The sequence below is a fragment of the Peromyscus leucopus genome, chromosome 22, assembly GCF_004664715.2.
Source record: "Peromyscus leucopus breed LL Stock chromosome 22, UCI_PerLeu_2.1, whole genome shotgun sequence".
Lineage (NCBI taxonomy): Eukaryota > Metazoa > Chordata > Mammalia > Rodentia > Cricetidae > Peromyscus > Peromyscus leucopus.
Window position 1 is genome coordinate 21099433 of NC_051081.1, and position 27571 is coordinate 21127003.

The window sequence follows — 27571 nt, forward strand, 5'->3', positions numbered from 1 at the left end:
CAGACAAGCCTGAGGCATCTGCCTCAGCAGTATCCACGCCTCCCAACAGTCCTAGGAGAGGTAAACCCCAGCTGTCCTTTAAGACCAAATGCCATCTGAGCAATTGGTCTTGTCAGCCTCTGTACCCCACTTTTGAAACCCTGGAGAACTCCCCTTCGGGCTGCTGCCTACTGCTCAGACCTCCAGAACAGTAGTGTACCACTCGCTCTCAGGTGGTTTTTCTTTAGTTTTTCTGTCCCTTTGTGTCTTGTTTTGTAAACGTGATTTAAAAGTCCTTGGGGCCTGTAATTATCTTCTATGTGAGGATGCCCTCTGGAGCGTTTAGCATAATAGTTAATACTTGTCAGTTGTTGATGGATAGGTTCTGTGTCTCAGGGCCAGGACTTCATGTATTTGTAGTCTCTAAGAGTGAACTATTTTCAGAACCACTGAGTACCTTTGTACCACGTTTCTTTTTTGGCTTGTCAGCATAGTAGTGGAAAAGCTAGACCTAACTCTGCCCAGAACATCTAGTTTCCAAATCCTGACTTGCACAGAATGGTGTTACAGTCACACACTGGAGCACTGTCCCCTGGCACTGCCAGCCCTTTCTTATGCTGACCGGCTGAGCCGCCGCCGCCGCCGCCAGGGTTTCTCAGATCTTATTTCAGCTTTCTGGGTTATTTTTATTTTTAATTAAAGGAAAGCTTATTTCTAAGACTTTTCTTGGACCAAGGGCAAGTGAATATTCATTAAATGTTTACTTTCTTGACTTTAATTGACTTCAGCAGGTGATAACTTAGGTGGGATTATGTCCTGACAGTGATCTGACAAGGTTCTTGTTCATGGTCCTTATTGACTTTTCCAGTATTAGCCTTTTATAGATAGCATGGAGCCAGCATCCTAGAATTCAAACCATATAAGGAACTGGCTTTCTTTTAATTTTGTGTTTTGAGTTTGAGGAAGATGCATATTTTGCCAAGTTGGGACTTTGAAGGCTGCAGTGCTTAACTCATCTGATCTGAAAATGACTGGTAGAGGACCGCTTGTGCCAAGCGCAAAGCCAAGTCCAAATAGTGAATGGCCTGGTGTGACGGACCAGCGTGCTGGAGCCTTCGGAAGCTCCTTTACCCGACTGGGGAGGAGTTTAATAAGACAATGTAGGCCTGTGCACGCAGTGGGCACTCTTTCATATCCCATAGCACCTTTTGACGCTGATGTATGGATTCATTCTTTTGTTTGTTTGTTTGTTCATTTTTTTTTCTCAGAGCTAGACTTAGTGGAAGCTCATAGGAAACAGTGGTAAGCAGTCATGGATATTTTGACTCTGTTTGCTTGTTGAGGCAGTGTCTCTTGTTGTCCAGGCTGGCTTTGAACCCTTAATCTTCTTGTCTCTTAACTATCCAATACCAGTGTGCAGCACAACTCTAGCCTTATTATTTTGACTTTTAGTGTCTGGTCTGGTTTCTCTTAGTGGGCCATCAGCTTCTGGAGTGGGCCTTTGTCTCCTTCATTGTATGGAGCACATAAGGCTGTCATTGTTGCTGTGAAAGAACATGGATACATGCTGTCATCTGAGCTTGTGGGAGGGGGTCAAGGAGAGCATCTCCGAACCAGGAAAGGAGCTGTGAAGCCATTTGGTTGGGAAAGAGAGTTTGGAATCACACCTCTGCAAAGCTTGGGATAAAACTATGCAAAATGAAGAAGAGCAGCTTGGGATAAATGGGGGACCTTGGCAGCCAGCTTGAGGGCATGGGAGCAAGCAAGTGTTTTAAATACGGGTGGAGGCTTCGGTTTGTTTTAGATGATCAGTTTGGCTGCTATATGAAGGAGACACACTGGAACTGGGTTGGAACTAAAAGCTGAAGGTAGGCCTGGGGACATAGCTCAGTGGTTGAGTGCTTGCTTACCCAGCATGCATGGGGCCCTGGGTTCAATTCTCGGTACTAGAAAACAAACAAACAAATCTAAGAAGAAAATATATGTAAAAGCTGAAGGCTGTGAGAGCAGTATGTTTACTTGAGTGATTTTGTTGGTTAGAGCAGTAGAGACCTTTGGAACTCAGGCTTTGGGATTTCATACAACAGCACCTACTTGTTTTTTTTAAAATTGAGAACCAGCATAATTAATTTTTTCACAATGGAACCTTTCATTTTGCTAAATAAGGATGCTAAACTACCATAAAGTGAAGGACATTTCATCATACATATCTATCCCCAATCTAAAAAAGGTAGTTATTTAATTTTTAAACATTTTATTTTGGTGGGTTTTTTTTCTCTTTTTCTGTCTGTCTGTCTGTATCTCTGCCCTTTCTGATGTCTCACCTCACTTAATCTCACTGTTAACTACCAAAGATGGGTAGCACAATTATCCCTGTAAAATGGATGAGGAAACTGATTCAGAAGTTGGGTGACTTACCTCCATCACACTTCTGATGAGTAGCAGAACTGAAACCACCATTCAAGATATGAGCACCCTGACATTGTTTTCATTTTACTCACAGTTTCAGGGAAGAAAAGAAAAGGAACTCTGGCCTCCTTGTGAGTCATGTCTTTTAGGTCAAAACATACATGACTAGTCTTTGGACTAAAACAGTTTTTAATGATGACTTTTTGATTCCTCTTTATCTTGCAGCAATCCAGTGCACTTGGATAACTTTATTAAGTAGGCCGGAGGATGCTAAGTAGCTTTTTCAGCTCTATTTTCATTTCATCCTCTGCTGTTCCTGTCTTTTCTATAAATAAGCTTTGAGCATCCTTCTCCTGGATTTTTGTTATGAGAATGTTACTGCACAGTGAGGCTGTGTGAGTGTGTGTGTGTGTGGGGGGTGTTATATCCTGCCACCACTCTCTTATTTTTAAATTAAAAAAAAAATCTTTTCCTAGGTATCCTTGTAGATTAAATTTGGTACATATAAATTCCAGAAAGAACGAGATAGATTTTATAGCAGTCTTATTATTTTTTTTTTTGTAGAAAGGAAGTGCATAAAAAGAACAAAATCAGACTTACAGAGGGAAAAGGTGAAACAATAGTATTTGAATTAGACAAAAGGAAAACAATGTGTTAGAAACTATCTGTGGGCGCTTCCCTGTGATGGCTTTGTAAACATCACGGCTGGTGCACCACAGAATCCTCTGGTCTGTGAAACAACTTTAAAATAAAGGAGATGCCATAGAACTTCTTTGGTCCTTATATATCAATCTTTTGTTGCTGCTGTTTTCTAACAAATTTGAGATATTTTTGGAAAACTGTTAAGAGTGATAAATTATTTCAATGTAAACTCAGCTATGGTCAGTAGATTGTAATTATGAAATAATGTAAGAATAGTTTTCTAAGGATGAACTAAATACTTCTTGTAGTATTCGCACCTTTTTATATGTATGTCCAGTTATAGAAATGTCTGTTTTGACTACTAGAATGGGGATATATCAAAAGGAAACATTGCTTTCTGGTAATGCATGGACAGAAGTGCATAGACCACCATGTTCATCTCCTTTAGTCCCAGTGTATGTGAGTGTGTGTGTGTGTGTGTGTGCGCGCCAATGTGTGGGTGTCTGTGTGTGTCAATGTGTGTGTGTGTGTCAATGTGTGTGGTGTCTGTGTGTGTGAGTGTGTGTGTGTGTGTGTGTGTCCATGTGTGGGTGTCTGTGTTTCTATAAATACTAACTATATATTATCTCATTTCCTAGCTTCCCTTTTTTGGCCTTTGGCACTTTAATATGTTCAGTGTTTAATGAAACAATTTAATGTTTGATCCTGAAAATTATAGGTGTTAACTTTATCAGAATGCTTAGTAAATTTTTATGACAAACTTAAATTTTAATCATATTTTCAATGCCTGTATTTTATGTATTTTGAAAAGCTATCTGTACCACAGGAACAAGTGCATTGTATTCTCTGGTCTGTTGGACTCTGGTATGTTGACCTTCATGATAATTTATCTAATTAATTATTATACTAATATCTGTTTTCTTCCTTTCATCTTCTCTTCAAAGTAGGGAGGGAGGGGAGGAGGACTGAGTGGCAGGATCCAAGGCCAAAGAGCAGTGCTTGTAATCTGCGGAGAAGGAACATAGTTAGATTTGTGGCTGTGTTATCTCTGCTCTCACAGCAACTCCACTGAGCAGCCGGGATGGTGCCCATCTTACAGAGAACAGGTGGGAGGGCGGGCGCTCAGCAGGGATGGACGGATCAGCCAGGCCACGCTGTCAGGGAGCCAGCGGTTACTCCTCCACACTGGCTGGGTCTCACGCTTGTTCCTTTTCCACAGTTCATTTCCTCTTTACTGCCCCATCAGACAAAAACAAATTTAGGGAACATGGGTTCAGATTTTATTCTCTGGTGTAGGAGCAGCCTTTTCTAAAATAAAATTTCACATTACTTATAAAAATTGCCATTAGTTAGAATAGACTTTAATATAAACAGATATAATACTTGAACTGCCTTGGTTTTGTGGCATGCTATTAGATTTGCCTGAACTCACATCATTTTGTTTTAAATATCATTATTTAATGAGGATGGATGCTTTGCTAATGTTTGTGAGTTTTATAGGTTTTTAAGACTCATTGGGGTATTTCTATACATAGGCTATTTAGTGGACAGTGTGTCTCTGCAAGGTTAGGTAATGACTCACTAAAGCCTGGTGTCTGTGCTGCATCTGTTAAAAAGGTTAAGTAGCCTGCACAGTGCTCTTGACATGCAGGCCGCTCTTCTGCCAGATTACAGTGAGTGCAAGGGATGGTCTCAGAAACAAGGTCAGGAAGTCAGAAGACTCAGCAGTGTGGTCAGCAGAGGTACAAGGTGTGCAAATGCTCTGCAAGGACCTCTTACCTGCCTCCCTCCTCCTCCCTCCCAACTCTTATCCTCCATTTCTTTGGAATCATGGCTGAATTGGGCTGGGGGTGAAAAAGAAAGAAAACTTTTAATTTTGTGCTTAGAATTGGTGTTCTTTAGAGTCATGTGGTAGATAATTTGGGTGGACAAGTCTAAACTCGAATAGAACTAGCTTTTCCTCAATCCCCTTGCACCATCCTGCTTATTCAGGTGGTCTTCATTGAGTCCTTCTCTAGTTGGCTTGCCTTTCCGCTTGTATTTGATACATTATAGCAATTAGTGTTTCTGTTTCTAACTGACAGAGTTATTGTTTGCTTTGGGATGTGGACAGGGAGAGAGGGAGAGAGGGAGGGAGGGAAGGGGAGAAGCCACCTCCATGTTAGATATGTTAGGAGAAAAGTACTATAATCATACCAAGAAATACTGACACTTGGAATTTGTGGTCAGTAATAGAAGAGAAGTAGAAATTAAGAATGAAATTCATTGGAAGCAGATACAGAGATCAGGGACCTGACGAAAACAGGACAGGTTGAGTTGTTCTTTGCATTTCCCCCATCTTTTTGGAGCCAGATGACCTGACCTCATGTTTCTTGTGCCTTGGCCTCCTGAATGCAGGATTACAGGTGTGCCACCACGCCGTGCCCAGAATGAGAGCTTTAAAGCAGCAATGTGAGCGTAAGAGAGTGCTGTAGGAAGTTAAAAAATAGGATCATCCATGAAAATTTGAGAAGTTGAACTAGAAAGGGGGGGCATATAGGAGAGAAGAAAATGAGATAATTAGTTCAGTTGACTCAACATCCAGTTTAAGAGTTCAGAAAGGAAAATAAAATAAGGCTAGGGTATTATGACGGACATAGCACAAGAAGATTTCCTAGGGCTGAGGAGCCTGAGTCCCAGCACATGAATGGAAAGCAGTGCCCAGCCGTGGGGCTAGAGAGATGATGGCTTCCCAGTTAAGAGCACTGGCTTTTGCAGAGGACCAGAGCTTGGTTCCCAGCACTCACGTGGTGGCTCACAACCATCCATAACTCTCTTCTGGCCAATGTGGGCATCAAGCATGCACATGGTGAACAGACATACAGCGGATAGAACACATAAAAAAATGTTTGTAATTGAAAAGAAATTAAATAGCAATACCTTTAAAATTCTGAAGATACATAATTCCATTCCTCATTTTTTATATTTGGCTAAAATTATTAACCAAACTTGAAGATAAAACTGTGTATTTGAATTAAGGACAAGGAAGATAATACCTTTTTTATTCTGCTACTGAGTGTATAAAAGCCAGTATACCAAAGCAAGTATAGCATCTAAACATCAATTAAAATAATTTCGCAAACAGTACTGTCAACTAGCCTGTTTGTCACTCCTTTAGAACACATAGCATAAGTATATGTACAGTTTGGCACTGTGGATGTGTGTAGAAGAGCTCTAGAATGGACAGGATTGGAATGTCTTACTGTGTATTTCTTGCCTTTTTTATATGGGCAAATATTAATTGCAATTAAGAGAAAAATAGAGAGAAAAACTAGGAAATGCATGGTTTGCCTGTCCCCTCCCCTGCTTGTGGTGGTATGTGGCTGAAGAGCAAACACTACCTCAGCCTTGGAGGGACTTGGGGTCTGGTTGTCGAGGAATCAGGCCTGGAAGGGAATGGGCACGGAATGGCTCCAGTCAGATAAAGAATGTTCAGAGCCAGGCTCAGTGTGGTCTCAGTGGACAGGCTGCTTTGGAGCCGAGTACTGCTTTTCTAGGATCCACAGAGGTGGCAGCTTGACTTGAGAGCACTCTAAAATCTCAGCCTTCATGAGAGGAGCACACACAGACTCTAATCTCAGCTGTCTAGTTGAATACATTCTATTTGTAATTAAACAGAAACCAGCCTGCTTCCCCCTGTCAGCCCCAGGAGCCAGGGGTTAGGGGTTTTGTTGTTGTTTTGTTTTTAAAATAATAACAACAACAGTGAGCTATACTTACTCCAGATTATTTTTTCTGGCTGCTCAAAAAACAAATGGCTAAGATGTCCATAAATGTTCTTTTTCCAAATCTGCCAAAGACTGGCTTTTCCCCTGTCTGGAGATCTACCAACTTATGGAAAATTATCCCATGTTTTGAGTACTTTCAGGCAGGTGTTGAGTGGGAATACACTTAGCAGGTGTCTGGGCTAGACACCACCAAGCAGGGACTTACTTCATTCTGCTGCAAAGGAAAATCATACTGGATAATGAGTGTTCTCAATCTTCTTTCACTTAGTGGTTGGGAAAATATGTCAGTGGATATCACATCCTACTAGTTATGGACAGCATCGAAGTAGAGGAGCATTTACCTGATGTCTGTTTGGTTTTAGTTTGGTTTTTCTTTGTAAATAAATCTTGGGGATTTATCTACTGGGAATAATGAAAAATGGAGCTGGATTAAGAACAAATCCATGCTCCCTCCCCTTTTCTGATTTAATTTGGAAGTTTGTGGGGAGACAAAGGAAGTCAGAGGTATTTTAACATGTTGGTATTTTAGCTCTCTTCATTTTGATACAGGACAGACAGGAGACTCCCTGGACCAGATGGAATTATCTGTGATAATGGCCAGTGATCTCTGGACACGCTTTGTAAGAGCAGATGAGTGGGTTCTAACAGGTTACCTTGGCTGCTAGCTTCCCTGCTCGTATACCCTGTTTAGATTCAGTGAGTGATCCTGGCTCAGAAGCCAGGATCCTGTGGAAGGAAGAAGTACAGGTGGGGACCTTTATCTCACTGGACTGGGCTGTCTGACCAAACCACAGGGACATGAAGTCCTTTGAAAACTGACCTGTCTGGGTCACAGTCTGTCCTTGACTTGCTAAGCAGCTGTCTGCCATGGGTAGAGATACCAGCCTAATAAAGAGCTGGGATGCCTAGTCCTGTACTTACATCCAACCTGTGTCTCCATCTTGGGAGGCTCACTTAATTCCTAACAATTAATAATCCAATTAGATATTCTTCAGGGGCAGTTCTTAGTTCTAACATTGTCCTTAAATTCCGGGACTATGGTGATACCTCACCTTCCCTTGCGTGATTTGAATTGACAAATTAATATTAGCCTTAATGAAAATATCTGTATAATTTAGGCTAGGAACTTAAAGGGCAACAAACAGAATATTAGAGATAGAAATACTGGGGTTTATGCGAATCTATTAATCCTTAATGAATGAAATAGAAATTGCTAGATGATGGCTTAAAAGTCTGCTAGATGAAACGGCCAGCAACAGAAGTTCATGTTCAGTGCCTGTGCGTGAGTTGATCTTTTGTGTATGCAGAGTCGGGGTGAAGGGACTGGGACCTCTGGTTGACAAGACAGCCCACTCTTACTTGGGGCAGGGTTTGTAGAGTGGATTACCGAGGGAGGACAGTATTTGCTAAGTGCCTAGGATGTGCTGTATACCATTCTGGATACTGGGATTAGAGCAGAAGCAAGGAAGTTTTGGGGCTGAAGGAGCCAACATTCTAGTGAGGAGATAATTTTTAAGCATGTTTCAGTAAAAGACCATTAACTGTTTACATTATACAAAAGCTAAAGTTTGTGAGTAAGGAATGGTGGGGATTGGTAGATGGTGTGTTCTGCTTAAGCCAGAGGCTGGAAATTCAGGGGTGGCGGGAAGTGAGGAGGAGGAGGAGGAGCAGGGTAGTGGTTCTAGTCTCATTTAACCTTACAAATACCTCCAAGTCTGGACTGTGCCCTGAAGCTCATGGTGATGCTGCAAAAAGAGACCAGCCTGAGGATCACCCAGCACAGCCTGCTTCCACCAGAATCTGTGGTTTGTTTTAATGCAATAACACGTTTTGTTATGATAATGTGCACAGAGCAGATGTTTTACCATCTCTACTATTTTTAAGCTCAGAAATAGTGTAACATTCTTATATTATTATTCCTACCACCTATCCCCAGAATTCTTTTTTATCCTCCAAAAGGAGAGTGCTATTAAACAGTATCCCCCATTCCCCTAATTCCTGGTAATACCATTTTATTTATTTTTTCTTTAAAAATATGTAACAAAGATTTTTTTATTTCATCACAAAATTTTCTTAAAATATAAGACAGAATCTTGAGTCTTTTAATAGGTGGTGGTGACTGAAGATGTGTGCCATCTCCAGGGTCTCAGGTGGAGTGCATCATGTCTGTAGCAACATAGTCACCGAGCCACAGCTTCAAAAGCACAGTCCTCGATGGCTTTTTCCAAGAGAGCCTTGGCTCCATGCCTGGGATAGTACCGTGTTCTTTCAGAATGTACACCACAGCTTCATAGGAGTAGCCGCCCTTACAGATGCTCCAGAGCATCACTGTGGGACAGACAGACAGTTCTAGAGAGGTTTGGCTGAGGTGGGGAGATGCATCCTGAATATAGGTGGTGCCATTCCATGAGGTAGAGTCCTGGACCAGGACCTAAAGGGCCATGTTTAAATCTTCATTGTGGGGAATGTGGGTACAAAAACACTTCTCTTCCTCCCTCCCTCTCTCTGTTTGAGTGTCTTTGTGTGTGTGTGTGTCTGTGTGTGTGTGTGTGTGTGTGTGTTTGAGTGTCTTTGTGTGTGTGTGTCTGTGTGTGTGTTTGAGTGTGTGTGTGTGTGTGTGTGTGTGTGTGTGTGTGCACGTGTGCATGCTTGAACATGCCATTGAACATGTATGGAATTTAGAGGAGAGCTTGTGGGAGGTGATTGAACTTGGTCGTCAGGCTTGGCAGCACACCCCCTCCCCCACCCCCAGCTGTCCTAGTGTCCCAATACTGTCTTATATAGGCGCCTGTTTTTCCTCTGACTACTGTTTGTATCCTTTTTTTCATCCTTTTACTTGAAACTTATCTCTAAAGCAAGTCTCATAGACAGCATGTGAGGGGGAATCATGTGTTTAAAGTCTGTTCTGCTAGTGCCTTGTCTTATAATTGGAGAATATAATCCATTTACCTTTAAGGTAATTGCTAATAAAAGACTTATATGTAGCATTTGGCTATTTCCTATATAACATGCAGCTTTATTTTCCCTCATTTCTTATGCTACTGTCTCTTGTGTTCAGTCAGTTTTGGCATTTGGGGACTTAAACTTACACCTGGTTTTTTTCTAAAGATTTCTTTTATTTTATGTGTATGAATGTTTTGCCTGAATATGTGTGTGTGCACCACTTAGCATGCTTGGTTCCCATGAGGACCATAGAAGGCTTAGGATCTCCTGAAACTAGAGTTACAGGAGATGTGAGCTACCATGAGGGTGCTGGGAGCTGAACCCACACCCTTGGGAAAAGCTACAGGTGCCTGAACTGATGCGCCATCTTTCTAGCCCTGCTGGTTCGTTATGGTGTGAATTTTAAAACTGCTTCCTCATTTGCCGTAGTTACATGTGATATTTAAACACTTTGTAGTTAGTGTGCGTGTTAACTCACGCTAATGTTAGCACTCTAAACGTTATCTTTTAATTTGATTCATATCGTTGTAGCTTCAGTAACATACAGCACTACTTCTGTGTAGCTCATTCCCATCTGCTTTTAGTTACTGATGTCACATGATACTGTAGTGCCACATACACTGTGTGTCTAAAAACATAAGTTTTTTAAAAAACTATTGTTTAAAATAGTGTTTTTAAATTATTGTTTTTATATTAACCTCATCATCTAGAAAACAAGATGTGCCAAAGTTACTATATTGGCTTTAAACTAACAGTATTTTAGTTTCTTTGTTTTTGGTTTTTCAAGACAGGGCCTCACTATGTAGCTCTAGCTGTCCTGGACCTCACTATGTAGATAAGGCTGGCCTCGAACTCACAGAGTTGCATGCTGGGATTAAAGGCATGCCCCACTACACCTGGCCGCTTTTTCTTCCTTAATGCACTAGTCTCAGGTGCTGGGATGTGACTCAGCTAGTCAAGTGCTTCCCTTGAGTGCCCCAGTCCTGGGTGCAGCTCAGCACTGCGTCCACTGGGGTGGTGGCACACAGCTGTGCTCACAGCTGTACTTGGGAAGTGGAGGGAGGAGGGTCGGAAGTTCACATCACCCTTGGTTACATGGTGACTTCGCCTCTTTCTCAGAACAGTAGGAGTTGCCGAAATTATTTGGCTTACACGAGTGGAGTGGTCAAAAGAACTCCAGGCAACGCCGCCCGGAATGCTGAGACGAAGAAATCACTTTCCTCAGGGAAGAGCACTTGACTTGGTGTCTGATACCAAAAGGTCAGCCCTGAAATCATGCACGCATGGGCTGGACCAGTTGTCTTTATAACAACTATTAAAGAAAAAGAGGCATGAATTTGAAAGGGAGCTGGCAGTGGGGGAGGGTGGCAGACAATATGGGGGCGGGTGGAGGAAGGGAGGCTAGGGGGCAGATGATGTCGTTCGAATCTCAAAAAAAGAAGTATACATTTTAAAAGGCACCCAAGTTGTGTATGTGTTACGTATCTCATTCTAAAGTGAAGGAAAGTCAAATGCAAAAATCAAGTCCTGGGGTTATTTTAAAAAAGTGAAGTCATGCCTTTCACAAATGTCTCTTAGTTGCCCACACACCTCCCTACCTGACACTGGTATTTCTTCTTCATGTGACCTCAGCTCTTTCAGTGCCCTTGCATTTCAGCCCGCGGGGCACCTTCAGTGGGTCCTGCAGGACAGGTCAGGGGAGGAAGCTCACTTGGCTTGTGTTTTTTCCAGGATGTCTTCCTTTCTCCCTTCCTTCCTCCACACGTGGTGCAGGTCCGGGCAAACGTCACCACCCCTTGCTCTCCCTGACTTTTCAGTCCTAGCTTTACCAAATCCATGATTCCTGCTTGATGGTTTTGTTTCAGCTACCACTCTGAGCTCCCGGGTAGCTGATGGGAAATGGCAGGCTTCCTCAGCTCCTGTGGTGAGGCCGCTTCCTCTCACTGCTTCCGGCTGTCTTCATTTGATGACCACGTGCTTAGGTAGAGCTTTCTTGGGTCTCTCCGTAGTTTGCTGAGCTTCTTGTGTGCTGATCCTCATCTTCCTTCAGACAGGAATGTGCATCATTTTCCTTAGATCCCATCTGCCCCTTTCTCCTTTTCCTTAGAAACTGATGGTGTCTATGGTGGGCTCCTTAGTGGTGTCCCACAGGTCCCCTAGGCTTTGTCAGCATTTCAGAAATGTTTGTTTCTGTTCCTCAGGCAGTCTCTCAGTTGTTCGTCAGCCTTGATCATTCTCCTCTTTCTCCTTCAGTGAAATCTCCACTTCATTTATTCTCCTTTGCAGCTCTAGAATTTCTTTCCTTCCTTATTTATAAGGTTAGGGTTTTCTCTCTGTAGTGATCTGGTTTTGTTAATGCATTATTTCTTGACTTATATCTCCATGTCTTTCTTTAATTCCTCAAACATCTTTAAGACAGTAAACATCTTTACAGTTTTTGTTTAGCAGGTCCACCCACTGGTCTTTCCTGGGACAGTTGGTTATATTTTCCCCCGTGAATGGGTGATTTTTCTTTTTGTTCAAAACTGTATGTTTTAGTCTAGTGTAAGTCCAGCACTCAGATTCTCCCTATCTCTCTCCAGGGGTGAGGAATTGGGCTGGTGTTTTGATTGTTGAAGGCTGTGTTAGTGCTAGGAATAAGCCCGAGGTAAACACGAGCTCTTCTCCAGTCTTCTGAAGCATGAACCTCGTCACTGGGGGTGCGGACTTCCTTTCTAAGTATCTTTATAAATATGGTTCCTTTTTTTCCAAGTCTGACTTTCAGAGGGGGCAGCTGCAGCCAGGTTTAACACATGATGCTTTGGACAGAGGCGCTTTAGACCGTTATGCAAACCCAGCAAGTAATCTGCTGAGATGTAGTCTGTCACTTAGATACCTGAAGACAGACAGAAAGGACAGAACGGTGTGGCCACAGAGGTAGAAACTGGAATAATGTAACCACAAGCCAAGAAACGTTGGCCATCACCAGAAGGCAAGAGATGAAGGTGGAATTCTCTCAGGGAGCCTCCAAAGGAACCTTGCTGACACCTTCAGTACTAATTTCAGATTTCTGGCCTCAAGAACACAGTAATTTGACATAATAAAGTAACTTGTATGTTGCTTGCTATTGAGTCTTTCCCACAGCCTAACTCAATGCCCTTAATTATAACACTTTTCTGTACAACAAACCACCCTGAAATTTAGTGTGTCTAAAATAACAGCTTATAATTTCCCACAGTGTTAGGGTTTGCTGGATTCAGCCTGATATTTCTTTTGTACTGTGTAACATCATCTGAAATGACCTCAACTAGGGCTGGACAGGCCAAGATGAGCTCACATTCATATTCCAGTCCTAGAACCAGGAGCACAAATGACCGGAGGCTAATGGGACTTCTCCAGCGGAGTCGTTAGAGCATCAAGAGGGTGAATACAGAAGTGTCCTTGCCTCTTAAAAGCCTAAACCCAGACTAGCACAGTGCCATTTCCACAGCCTCCTTTGATCAAAGCAAGTCACAAGGCATTCTGGAGGCCAGGAGTTGGGAAGAAAACCTGCCTCTTGAAAGAAAGGAGACGCATACACCCAGGGGAAGGAGCCAGCTGGTCATCTCTGCAAACAGTCCAGCACAGATCCCTTACAAAATGATCATGGAATCAAGCTACTACAGATAGATGACTTGAGGCTGAGACTTCTGAGAGGATGGACTTCAGCAAGAAACACTTTCTTTAAAAATAATTTTTTTTCTTTTTAAGATTTATTTATTTATTATGTATACAGTGTTCCACCTGCATATACACCTGCAGGCCAGAAGAGGGCACCAGACCTCATTATAGATGGTTGTGAGCCATCATGTGGTTGCTGGGAATTGAACTCAAGACCTCAGGAAGGTCCTGAAATGAAAAAAAAAATTGTGTGTGCATGCGTGTGAGTGTGTGTGTGTGTGTGTGTGTGTGTGTGTGTGTGTGTGTGTGTATGTAGAGGTACTTATGTGCTCTTGTATACATGTGGAGGTCAGAGGCCAGCTCATGGGAGTGGTTCTGCCCTTCCACCATGTGGGTCCCAGGGATTGACCTCAATTGCCAGGTTTGGCAAAAGTGCCTTTACCTGCTGAGCCATCTCTCCAGCCCAAGAAACATTTTCTAAGAAACAATTCAACAATTCCTTATGAGAAAAACTTAAAAAAAAAAAAAAAAAAAGAAGGCCATATAAGCTGTGGGGATGGAAACTTGCACATAAGCGGAGTTTAAGAAAGGCACACTGACTCACCTCCTGGCAGTGAAATGAGAGATGTGTTTCCAAGCCCTCTCCTGGACCAATGGCTTCCCAGGGGATGACTAGCAGCCAGAACACTCCAGAACCAAGACTTCTCCCCACTCTCTGGAGAGAGTAATCTAAAGCCAGTTTAGCAGCTTGGGAACTGTCCATCTCCAGAGCAGCTTCTGAAAGGAACGGGTTAGAAAAGCCCTCAGCAAGTCCAGGAAACTGGCAGCTGTCTCCAGAGCACAAGAAAGGAGGCAAAGAGCAGAGAGAAGAGAGGAGATGTGACCCCTTTTAGCACTTTCATAGAGGTCCTGAGGCCCAAGGCTTTCCTCTGTCCTGGTAGAATCACTGCAGGGGTCACAGAGGTTTGAGGGGTTTGTTTTGGGGGTGTTGAGGGTCAAAGCCAGGCCCTCCACTTCTGCTCCAGGTGTTCTGTCAGTTCCATCCCTGTCCACGGGCTTGACTTGTAGACTGTGACTCTGAACTGCTGGTGCCAGCCTTAGTTTGTGTTGTTGTTGTTGTTGTTTAGACGAGATAGCTGTAGGTAGGCCCTGATGGTGATGGTCTCAAACTTGGTGATCCGTCTGCCTCCACCCTGAGCGCTGGGATTGTAGGCGTGCAGCAGCCCTTACAGCAGGCTTCATCCGTTCTCATTGCCGCACTCATTCGTGTGCTGACCTTTACCACTGCAGGGTGTGTGCTGCTGCCAACCCAGTTGGGATTGGGGATAAACTTCTAAGAATAGAGTCAAAGATGGTCTGGTGGGGTTCCAAATCCAGACTTCTTTTTCATGAGTCATCTGTGGTTTATTAGTTTGCATTTGATCGTATCCTTTTAATTCATGTGTGTGCTTTGTCTTCTCTGTAGGCCTGTTTCCATTTGGGGACCTTGTTTTTCTTCAGATGAGTTTGCTGTTTTATCAGCAGTCACTGTGGCAAGGCCCTTAGCTGAATTTCTCTCCTCTGGGCTGGTTTTATTGGCCAGAATGTAGGGAGCAGCCCCGTTTTAATAGTTTATTGGGTTCCCATTTGAAACACGAACTGCAAACCTCCAGGTTTTTGCCTTCAGCGTTTATTTCCATATAACAACAGAGTTTATGGTGTTTGCTCCATGGCCTGTGAATCAGTCCTGTTTTTCAAAGCTGGGCACAGCCTCCGCCTTTGCTGCTGTTTACTGTGAAACTTTTCAGGCCTGCCTGCTTTTGCTTGCCCTTGCTTGCTTTTCTTTTTAGTCCTTTGTGCATTACTCTATTGATCCCTCTTCTGAGATGATTGAGAGTGATGAGCTGCATGTATAGGGCCTCTTGTGGGATAACTTGATTTTCTTGCATACATGTTAAACTAAACACCTTTTTTCATTGCATTATTGCTAGCATAGGAATGCCTTTGTTAAAGCTCCAGCACATAGACTTCTGGCATGTTAACTTTTCCTCTATGTGGCAGATCGTAAGGACAGAGTTTCTAAGAGACTGAAGCTCAATTTAAGGGAAATAGTTGCGGGAAACATGCATGTGTGGAGGACAACTTTGGGGAGTCAGTTCTTACTCCCCACATTCTTCTGAGTCTGCGTCTGTCTTATTTCTGCAGTATATACTCCAGGCTAACTGACCCACTAGCTTCCAGGTATTTTTCCTGTCTCTGTCTTCCATCTCATGTAATCCCATGCATACAGTCCCACTGTATGCATGCTGTGGAGGTCAGAGGACAACTCAGGTGTTTGTCCTTGCCTTCTACCTTGCTTGAGACAGGATCTTTTGTTGTTTGTACCTAGTATGTGCTAGAATTACAGATAAGCAATTCTGCATCCAGCTTTTTATATGGATTCTAGGGATCAAACTCAGGCTTGCACAGCAAGTGCTTTTACCCACTGAGTATCTCAGTGTGTGTGTGTGTGTGTGTGTGTGTGTGTGTGTGTGTGTGTGTGTGTGTGTGTTGGGGTGCACAGGTACCCAAAGAAATCAGAGGCATCTAGGGTTTCCTGAAGATAGAGTTATAGGTGCTTGTGAATGGTTGATGTGGGTACTGGGAACCAAATTCAGGTCCTCTCTAAGTGTAATACATGTTCTTACTGGAATTTATAATTTTTAAGTTTTTATCTATGTGTATATGTCTATGTAAGTATATGCTATGTGTATGTGGGTGCCCTCTCAGGCCAGCTGTAGTTACAGGCAGCTGTCAGTTGGGTGCTAGGAACTGATCTCAGGTTCTCTGGGAGAGCAGCAAAAGCTCTTAACCTTAGGCCAAGGCTTTTAAAGCTGTTAAACATTGGGCTGGATTTAGTGTATACCAAGTGGTCTAGGCTCGGATGCTTTTCCAGAATTCAAGGGCTAGAACTGCAGCATTATCATGATTAGATATGGAATGTGCAGACAGACCAAGTGACTTGCAGGACATGGCTGGAACAGAAACCACTGTCCACATGAGTTAGCCGAGGGGACAAGTCCTTTCGTGTTGGTTTCCTGGTTAGTCCCCCAAAGGAACTTCTGAACTCTGGGGGAGACCCAAAGTATGCTGCAGAGAAGCCGCAGTCATAAGGTGGCTTCAGGTGGACACGGAACTGGGTGTGCTTTGTTTTGTTTGAGACAAGGTTTCACTCTGTAGCTAGACTGGCCTTAAACTCAGGATCACCCTGCCTGCGTCTCCCAAATGATAGAATTACACAAGTGTGTCAACATACCTGGCTGAAACTATCCTTGATATATCTGTAAGTGCAAAAAAGCAGATCATAGAGTATAAGGAGAAGGAAGAGTTATAGATGGACAGATAACACTTAAAACTGGTGACTGAACTCGGAGGCTTGAGTTTATTTTTTAGATTTTTCTGTGGGGTTTTATTAACTGGGCTTTCTTCCACAAAGAAAGTAGGGCTAGGCAGCCGTGTGGTATGAAGACTTGAATCCTAGCACTTGGGAGCTAGAGACTGTCAGGTGTCTGTGAATTTGATGCTAACTTGGTCTACATAGTGAGTTCCAGGCTAGTCAGGGCTGCACAGTGGGCCCTTTCTAAACAAACAAAAAGTAAGCATAGGGGCTGTAGAGATGGTCTATAGTAGTTAAAGGCCCTTGCTGCCTTTGCAGAGAACCTGGATTTAATTCCCAGCACCCACATGGAGGCTCACAACTGCCTGCAACCCTAGTTCCGGGGATCCAACCCCCTCTTCTGGCCTCCTTGGGCTGCTTTCATGTACATGGTACACATAAACTCATGCATGCAAACACAGATACGCATAAATAAGTAAATAAATAAATACTCTTCAATCTTTTTAAAACAAGAATTTAGGCTAGCATAATTTTAATAAGACTTTTAAAATAAAACCAATCAGCACCAAGCAGACATTTCCATCAGTTTAGTAAACCTCCGCTGCCTACCTGCTTTGCTCCAGACGTTGGCCAGGCTCTGTAGAGTCAGCATTGTGCAGGTCAGGTGGAGAAATGCCACTTGATCCCTTTTACCATAGAGGGGTGCTAGAGAGGTAGAGTTCTGCACGTAGCTTCTGTGTTAACCCAAGGCCTACAGGTCGGGGCGAAAGGAATGCCTTATTCCTGTATATCCTTTGCCTGGGTTGTGAGTTAAACTGATAGACAACAGATTAACAGTTAAACAAACATTTAAGGGTTGGAGGATGGCTCATGGGTTCAGCATTTGTCCATAAAGCTGGTCACAGTAAAGTATATGTATAATTCCAGCACTCTTATGGTGAGATAGGAAATGGAGGCAGGAGAATTACCTGGAAGATCATGGACCACCTAGCCCAACATACTAGGTACACACAACAAAAGATTCTGTCTCAAGCAAGGTGGAAGGCAAGGACAAACACCTGAGTTGTCCTCTGACCTCCACACATGTGTAGTGGCATGCATACACACACAGCACACGCAAACACACACACACAGATTAATAATAAAAATTAAAAACACATTAATTATGTGGATACACACAAGAATCCTACCACATATTGGACTTGAAGAGCCAGATGATTGAAGCTTCTTTATAACTATAAATAGGAACAGAGTCATGGAGTTTTTTAGTTAAAGGCGGCTGAGGGAAATTGTTTCCTTGGTGAATGAAGGCGACCACATTTCACAAATCAGCTTGTCTCTGAGCAGTCCTGTTTCCTATATACATAGTCTCGCCTGTTCTCACCAATGCAGGTTTCATATAGATAGAAATGTTGGGATGAGAGTTTTGGGTAGCTACCCAGTGACGGCTTTCTCAGAATAGCCAGGCCAAAATATGCCTATAAAGTATATTTTGGAATGCCATATTTGGTGTCCTGTGGTCATATTTTGGGGACGTTTTGCCAAAACCCCAACAGGTGTCTCCTTGGTTGGCAGGCATGTGCTTACCTGCCGCGTCTTGCACAGGCTGAGGGAAAGCTGCTGTGTGTCTGTCACCTTAGCCCTGGCTTGCTGTGTTTTGTCATGGCTCCTCTTTATCCCACTCACACCGATGGGCTGTCTTTGCTCTCTCTAGGAGGGTGAGCTGATGGCAGTTCAGCTCTTTTCTTTTTTTCATCCTCTCTATCATCTAAGAAGGCTGTTGGGCTAGTTTCCGTACACAGACAAACAAGTTTGAAACACCCTGTCTGTCTCGGAAGAATTTACCCCAAGGGCTTCTCATATCTGCAGAGGTAACATCAGCCTGTTTGCTTGTTGGGGTGAACTAGAATTGAACTGTTTGCAAGCCAATGAGATAAGCTTTATCTGTTTGTGTTTAAGAAATGTCAGTCCTCACAGGGTGTCTCAGTTTGCCAAACAGCGCCATTTCTGGATTGCCAGCGAGGACTTGGTGGGATTATTTCCTTGCTGTCTTGCTCCTGATTCCTTTTTCTTTGTCTGTCTCTTCCTTTGCTTCTCACACTCAGCAACTGTTTCTTGCGGTTCTTTTTGTTTTGAGATGATCAGCTCTTCTTTGTTTACTTGGGTTTGGGTGCTAGAGATGGAACCCAGGGCCTCACGGGCTCAGCAAGCAATGCTTTAGAACTGAGCTGCAGTCCCAGCCCCGCAGCTCTTCAGAGCTGGGCATCATACTTAGTGTCTGAGATACAGTGGGGAAGCAGATAGCTTTAGTCTCCGCCTGGGAAAATAGTATACTCTTACTCCAGAGATAGGCGAGCAGGAAGTTGCATGGATGCCTTGCTGTAAGTGATATGATGGGGACAGCGTGGCTGTAGTGTAGAGCCAAGGAAATATACCTCACCCAGAGTCTTTGGGGTGGATGTGTTGTCTGTCTGTCTGTCTGTCTGTTTTGAAGCCTGTGTAGCATTTGTACCATGACATGCCATGTTTGGTGGTCAGATGACAACAGAGAGGAGCTTGGTTCTCCTGCTGTGCGGGTCCTTGTGATTGAACCGAGTCACCGGGCTTGCAGCAAGCACCTTGACTTGCAGAACCGTCTTGCCAGCCCCACAACAGGTCATGGATGGAGCTGTTGACAGGTGGATCTTCTAAGAGTTAAAACCTCCTTGGGAGGCCGTTGGGGGTACTACCCTTTGAAGGGAATAAAGTAATGGACCCTGAGTCAGTTCTCATAAGAGCACATTGTTGTAAGAATAATCCTTTGGCTTACTGTGGTTTCTATTCCTGTAATAAGACACCATGACCAAAAACAACTTGAGGAGAAGAGGATTTATTTCAATTTACACTTCCACACCATAGTCCATCACTGAGGGAAGTCAGGACAGGACCTCAAGCAGGACAGGAACCTGGAGGCAGGAGCTGATGCAGAGGCCATGGAGGGGTGCTGCTTACTTGTTTCCCATGGCTTGCTCAGCCTGACTTATAGCACCCAGGACCACCAGGCCAGGGATGACATTGCCCATAGCGAGCCCTCCATCAATCATCATCAGTCAAGAAAATGTACCACAGACTTGTCCACAGGCTAGTCTCATGAGAGCATTTTCTCAGCTGAGGTTCCCTCTTCCAAAATGACTCTAGCTTGTGTCAGGTTGACATAAAACTATCCAGTACACCCTGATTTATGATTAGTTCTCTGGCTTCCTGTCTGATTACGTTTTTCCTTCTACACACTTATAGATGTGATACTATCTGCCTTGATGTCCTTACCAGAGCTAAGCTGATGCTGGTACCATACCCATGAACCTATTGGATTGTGAACAGAAATAAACTTGTTTTCTTTGTGTAGCTCCCCAACCTTAGGTATCTTGTTAGAGCTAATGTAAAATGTCAAACTGTCTCGGACTTGAGATATCAGGAAAGATGTCTTCGAAGAGGCTTGCCTCAGTCTAAAACAGAAGATTCATCTGGAGTTAGCCTGAAAAAAAGAAGTGGTAACATGGGGGACATATTCCCAGAGAGGATACAACATTTGTCAGAATATGGAGGCTAGACAGAACATAGAATGTTGATGGCATTAAAAGACATTCTATATGACTGGTTATAAAGATGGAAAAGAAAGAAATATCTAGAAAAGTAAGTCAGCTATCAGGCTAATGAACTTAAATATTTTAAAAAAAATCAGTAGGGAGCAATTAATCTTGTATACTTACTTGCCACTTTGATGAGAAAAACACAGTGACATGATAGTTTTCATTATGTGGCAAATGAGAGATAAGCCTCTTATGTTCCAGGATTTAGAGAAGACTCAGGTGTGGTCTAAAATTGTACCATCATTTTGACCTTTTAAAATAAGCTTCTAACACAGACCTGTACGTGCATCCCAAAGCCTTTGACCTACCTCCATGAGGCATGAGTCTGAGTGGTGGTTCCTCACTTAGTATGTCCTTGAAAACGCATTTAGTCATGGCAAGCTAGAGGCTAGGATTAGCATAGCATCAGCCACCTGGGACCCAAGGTGCTAGAAATGGTTTGGTATACTTGAATCAAAAGTGAGTGAAGTGTGAATTAGGCATCTCAGCTTATCACTTTATCCATCTCATCCTCTCTCTCTTGAGGTTCTGTTTCATGATGCCTAAGAATTGTTAATGTTTTATACCCTTTGGGTACACTATGTAAATATTTGGCACAGTCTTTAGGAACTTTTGGTTCATGCCAAGTTGTAGGAATCCTTACCAGCAAGTATATAGAGCTCAGGTCTTCTGTTTGGGTAGCCCTTGGCCCTTTAGGTGAGCTGCATGAGAAACTGCATTTTCTTAAAGTAAGGCTATTAAGAACTTTAGACCCCGACACCTATTTTCTCAGAGTCAGATGTCTCCTTAGAAAACAACTTGTTTGCCAGTACCTGATAAGCACACTGATGCGTTTGGGCCTGTAGCCTCTAGAATGACCGCAGCGATAACAAAACAGTGAACCTTCTGTACTTAGGATCTTCATCCATGAGCTCAGCCAACCGTGGGATGGTAATATTTGGAAGAAACGTTGCATATGTCCTCAACGTTATTCCCTAGACAGTGCAGTAGAACAATATGTGCAAAGCATTCATATTGTGTGGATCTGGCAAGTGTTACAGAATGACTTAAAGGACTAGGCCACTGTGTGAGTACCGATAAATTCTCCTATCTGCAGGGGTCTTGGAGCAAGCCCCTCCTCCCATACTGAGAGACAACTGTGTATTTTCAAAAAAGATACAATAAAACAAACTACTCAGCTCTGAGAAAACAAAACAGTTAAAAAGTTCACAAAATGCTTAGCTTTAAGGTAATGTACTATATACCTCCAGGATAGACGGGCTAGTAAATATTTTCTAAGATAACTGAATGAAGTAATTTGCTGTTTGGAACAGTTAGCTTCAATTCAATTAAAATAATGCCTTTAATCATAGAGTAGTAGTTCAGCAGCCCTTTTATCTGGCAATATTATTATGGGCAACAGAGCCCAGTTATCTATCAGGACAATTTCTAGATCACAGCCATATGGTCTGTATAAGTGAAACTGCTTGTCTTCCTATCTCACCTTAGAGAGATCAGACCACTAGGGAATGACTGATTGCCCTGGCAGTTACTAACTGGTTCCTCTGTAGGACGATGTGCGCTTTTTGTGTGTGTTAGTTAAATGGAGAGATGTGTATGGGCAAATGAACTGATGTTTCCGCCTGTGATTGTTTTAATAGGTCTGTCCATTCTGTGTTGACTTGTCTCCCTTTACTTATTGGTTCCCTGCAGTTCTTTATATATTCTGGTTCCCAGTTGTGTAATCCCATTTGTGACTTGTATTCTTGTCTTGAACTGAAAACATTTTATTATTAAAAGTTTCAATGCCGGGCGGTGGTGGCGCACGCCTTTAATCCCAGCACTCGGGAGGCAGAGCCAGGTGGATCTCTGTGAGTTCGAGGCCAGCCTGGGCTACCAAGTGAGTCCCAGGAAAGGCGCAAAGCTACACAGAGAAACCCTGTCTCGAAAAACAAACAAACAAACAAAAAAAAAACAGTTTCAATGTATTAAACTCCTGTTACCTCCATTACTCAGCTTCAACTGTGGTCAGCATTTTGCCCATCTTAGTTCCTCCATTTCTTACTTTCCTGGAGCTTGTAAACACCATGTCATTTTTTCCTATAAATCCCTTTGGTGTACATGACTAAAGGAACTGAAGAAGAAATACCACTGTGTTATTACCACATCTAACAAAGTTAATTCCTCTGTATGCAAACTTCCCTTGCTGGTTTACAAGGTTCTCTGTGTTTGATTTACGGAGCTGGGAACCAGGCAGCTTCTACACATTGCAGTGAGTCTACTTTCACTCATTTCTTCGAATGTGTGAGTCTTGAAAGCCTCTTGCTTTATAACACTTTATATTCTTCTGCTGCTGTTGCCTTCTTAGTAGAAGTTGGCTGTTTTCCTAGGCAGTATCCAAAATTCTGTGTGCTCTTGCAATAGTGTTTAGCTTGTTCTGTTGGTCCTCCATATTTCCAGGAAAATGGCATTAGAAGTACAAACTTGGTTACATTTAGATTAACTTTTCCTTTTTTATTTTATTGGGGTTTTTTGTTTGTTTGTTTGTTGTTTGAGACAGGACTTTTCTTGGTAGCTCTGGCTGTCCTGGAACTTGCTTTGTAGACCATGCAGGCTGGCCTCTAACTCACAGAGATCTGCTTTCCTCTACTCCCTGAGTGCTAGGATTAAAGGCGTGCGTCATCACTGCCTAGCTTAGATTAACTTTTCTTTAGGTATGTTATAGGTGATGATATGGGTGATGTGTTGTGTGTGTGTGTGTGTGTGTGTGTGTGTTCGTTCGATCTCATCCAACTTCATCATTTTTTTTTTTTTTTTTTTTTTTTTTTTTTTTTTGTGAGATAAGCTCTTAACTATGTAGCCCTGGTTGGTCTGGAACTCCCTATGTATTATAGACCAGGTTGGCCTCAAATTCATAGCAATCCTCCTGCCTCAGTCTTCCAATTTCTAGGATTGCAGATATGTACCAGCATCGTTGCTATTTTTTTAATTAGTTGTCTAAGTATTAATTTACTGTCCTAGAAAGTGCCAGGAGCTAGGAATCAGCAATTTTGTGCCCATACCTTGAGCTCCTATGACCACAGGGTAATAAAAAGAGAGACTGATACTTGTGCCTGCTGTGGGTTCTTTACAGAAGAGGAACTAGGGATTGAACATGTCTATCCTCTGTCCAGAGGGAGGTTGCTGTGCCTCCCAGGGCTCTGTGTATGTGAGCATCCTGGAATGGAGTCCATAGAAAAGGCCAGTTGCTGCTTCATTGTGCAGAGTGTGCGGTCATGGGAGAACTTCTAGACACCTATCTCGATGACCTCCATCTACTGCTTTCTTTTAGTGGTGCTGGTGTTTTTAAGACAGGATTTCATGAATTCCAAAGTGGCCTGGAACTTCCTATGTAGCCAACTATTGCCTTGAAATTCTTACTTTTCTACCTCCACTTCCTGAGTGCTGGGATTACAGGCGTGTGCCAATTATATGCAGTTTTGTGTGGTGCTGGGTATCAAACCCAAGGCTTCAAGCATACTGAGCCAGACCCTCAGCCCCAGCCCTTATTTCTGGATTAATGTTGAAGACTAGATGGAAAGGCAATATAGAAAACCCCAGAGCCTTGGACTTGCCAGACTGTGGTGCTGATTAGATATCAGATGCTAGGGGCTACAGCTAGTATTAGTACTGAAGCTTGCACCCATTTCATTGACAGCAATTTAATTGAATTAAATGATGTATTAGACAGAATGCATGGAGTTAGTCTTAATTTGTCAGAGCTAACAACATGGAGACCTCATGGGAAAACTCCCCAAAAGTCAAGACTGTTAAAAACTTTGTTTTCATTATTTCATATTTTTCTTTATGGCTGTTTTTAGGCCTTAGGTACAGTAGAATTTAATTTTGTATATATCCGTTTTGGGGGGGCTTTTGTTTGGTTTGGTTTTTCGAGACAGGGTTTCTCTATATAGTTTTGGTGCCTGTCCTGGCTCTCACATTATAGACCAGGCTGGCCTTGAACTCAGAGATCTGCCTGGCTCTGCCTCCCAAGTGTTGGGATTAAAGGAGTGCACCACTGCTGCCTAGGTAAGATTCAGTTTTAATGAATTACCTTATCATTACTGATTTGTTTATTTACTTATTTGGTTTTTTGGAATTCATTTTGTTTGTGGAAGTGTCATGTGTAGCCCAGGCTGGCCCTGAATTTCCTGTGTAGCTAAGCTGTTCTGGTATGTCTTGCACCGTGACTGGATGAATCCCCAGCCCTGTGCTTTCCTGGTGGTCTATGGTGTCTCATATACATTTTAGGATCTCTGCTCGTCACTTACACACACGGGGCACAGAGTTTTTCTTAGAATTATAGTGCATATGTACAGATTGGGAGTTTAATCTGTGTAATAGTAAATGCTTTAGCCCTTGTGCAAAGTGTGGCGCCATCTTCCTATTTCAGGAGCATCTTCTTACTAAAAATAGGATAGGATAGGTAAGATGTTCAGTGGGTAAAGGCTCTGACTGCTAACAAACCTGGGACCCACCTAGTGGAAGGAAAGAAAGAAAGGAAGAAAGGGAGGGAGAAAAAAAGAAAAAGAAAGGAGAGCAAGCCCTGAATGCAGAAATGTATTTGAGATGAATCTAGATCATAGACGTTCGTGTGAAAGGCCAAACCATAAAGCATTCAGAAAAAAATTGTTACTCTGAAGGAGGCAGAGATTTCTTAGGTTGTATAATACATGAGTAACAGAAAGGAAAATGATAAATTACTGGACTTAATATTTAAAATTTTCTCATCTAAAGACACTATTAAGAAGTAAGCTGACTCAGGAGAAAAATGTCCATGTTGTGTATGTGACAGAGGAAAAACACAATGTGTTTTTAAGGTAGGTAAAAATATTTGAATAGGAAGCCACACGATGGCTAAAGCATAGAGAGATTGCTCAACATCATCAGCCATCCAGGATATGCAAAGCAAAATCTCAGATGTCACAAGTGTGTCTAAAATGGAAAAACAAGGTAAAAGCCATCAACAAGCCCTGGGAATGGTGGAGACCCATCATAACCTTGACTTTCTGATGTTGGAGTATAGAGTCATGGAGCTGTTTGGGAAACTTTCCTAAATGGTAAGCAGATGCATGTTTATTCTCAGATATTAGCCCAGAGAAATGACAAAATATGATCAAGAAAACCTTGTTTGAGACTGTCAGGATAGCAATTGTATTCAGAATACCCCCCACAAATGAAAGGTGCCGGTGCCTGCCAACAGAATGAATTACAGACTTCTGTATGCACATGGTGGAATTTTACTTAGCAGAAAAAGCCAGACTGCTGCTACCGCCAGTATTGTGGACAAATCTCAGCAACTTTCTGCCAAGTGAGAAAAGCCAGACAAAAATTAAAAAATGTACCACTGCATTTTTGTGAAAGTTTAAAATAGATGAAACTAAACTGTGGTAATAGAAATAAAATCAGTGGTTGCTTGGGGAGGCAGGAGCTGGCTGGGGAAGGAGCATTATGGGAAATCATGAGTCTTGATGGTAGTCAATTTGCGTGTATGTGTGAGCCGACTGGCAAGACAAGATCTGAGCAATTTGCTGTCTGCATAATGCTTCAGTTTAACAAACTGACCTGCGTCTTCACTAACAGGAGCATCTGTCTAGAGTTGAAACAGTGAGCAGCTTGTGAGTATTTCTTTATAGTCAGGCCTTTTCTTTAATCGCTTTAACAGACGGGCCTTTTTTCTAAACGCTTTACTAAGTTTGAGCTTTTTGGCCTACTGTGTGTGCAGCCTGAGGACCTATCTTTAGCACTTCTCTGAGTTGGAGAGCAGTTTCTGTAAATATGGGAAAGATGGCCTTACAGGTGTCGGCTCACTCACCCAGTCCTTACCTGTGGTGCCGCTCTCCAGAGCAGTGGCTCTCAGTCGTTTCTCCTGTGATCATCTCACATGCATTTGGTAGTGTCTAGAGACATTGTCATCATCACGATTCGAGAGATGGATGCTGTGTACTGGCATCTAGTGGGTAGAGACCATCCTGTAGCGCAAAGGACACCCCACCCCTGCAGAATTGCTTTGTCCCACATCACATGGCGCCAAGGCTGGGAACCTTGTTCTAGGCCTCTCCTTGTCACTGAAGTCAGTCTGTCTGCTGTTCCCCGTGTCACTGAAGTCAGTCTGTCCACTGTTCCCCGTGTCACTGAAGTCAGTCTGTCCACTGTTCCCTGTGTCACTGAAGTCAGTCTGTCTGCTGTCCGCTGTTCCTCGCGTCACTGAAGTCAGTCTGTCCGCTGTTCCCCGTGTCACTGAAGTCAGTCTGTCCGCTGTTGGCTGTTCCCTGGGTCACTGAAGTCAGTCTGTCCGCTGTTGGCTGTTCCCTGAGTCACTGAAGTCAGTCTGTCCGCTGTCCGCTGTTCCCCGCATCACTGAAGTCAGTTTGTCCGCTGTTGGCTGTTCCCCGTGTCACTGAAGTCAGTCTGTCCACTGTTCCCTGTGTCACTGAAGTCAGTCTGTCTGCTGTCCGCTGTTCCTCGCGTCACTGAAGTCAGTCTGTCCGCTGTTCCCTGAGTCACTGAAGTCAGTCTGTCCGCTGTTGGCTGTTCCCTGGGTCACTGAAGTCAGTCTGTCCGCTGTTGGCTGTTCCCCGGGTCACTGAAGTCAGTCTGTCCGCTGTTCCCCGAGTCACTGAAGTCAGTCTCTCCGCTGTTCCCCGAGTCACTGAAGTCAGTCTGTCCGCTGTTGGCTGTTCCCCGGGTCACTGAAGTCAGTCTGTCCGCTGTTGGCTGTTCCCCGAGTCACTGAAGTCAGTCTGTCCGCTGTTGGCTGTTCCCCGGGTCACTGAAGTCAGTCTGTCCGCTGTCAGTTGTTCCCCTCCCCAATCAGTTGTGCAGACTTGGCGTGTTCCCATTGCGTATCTCTCCCCTGACTGAAGTGCATAGCACGTGTTTGTAAGTGTGTGTCATCTCAACTATGGAGGTAAGTCCGTGCATCAGAAGCCCTTCCCACTGTGCATCGTGCGTGTTGACTGTTAAATGTAAGAGCTCTAGGTTCTCATTACACAGCCGGATAGGACCTCACTGTCTCCCTTTGAAATCAGAGGATAGCAAAGGTAACAGTTCTCTTTTATTTCTTCCTCCACAGAATGACGGGAAGAGAGTTTTTCTCACGCTTTCCAGAACTGTATCCATTTCTTCTCAAACAGTTGGAAACTGTAGCCAGTACAGTGGACAGGTAAGGCAAGAACATACTGGATGAA

The 27571-nt window shown here is 43.2% G+C and overlaps 1 protein-coding gene across 2 annotated transcripts in view; it reads left to right on the forward strand.

The window, feature by feature from the left end:
* Positions 1-27571, forward strand: part of Thada (THADA armadillo repeat containing) — a 294070-nt gene that overhangs the window by 108028 nt on the left and 158471 nt on the right. For both annotated transcript variants that reach the window (XM_028892580.2, XM_028892588.2), the window contains exon 27: positions 27457-27546. In XM_028892580.2, the coding sequence (XP_028748413.1) occupies positions 27457-27546 (90 nt within the window). The remainder of the gene's footprint in view (positions 1-27456; positions 27547-27571) is intronic.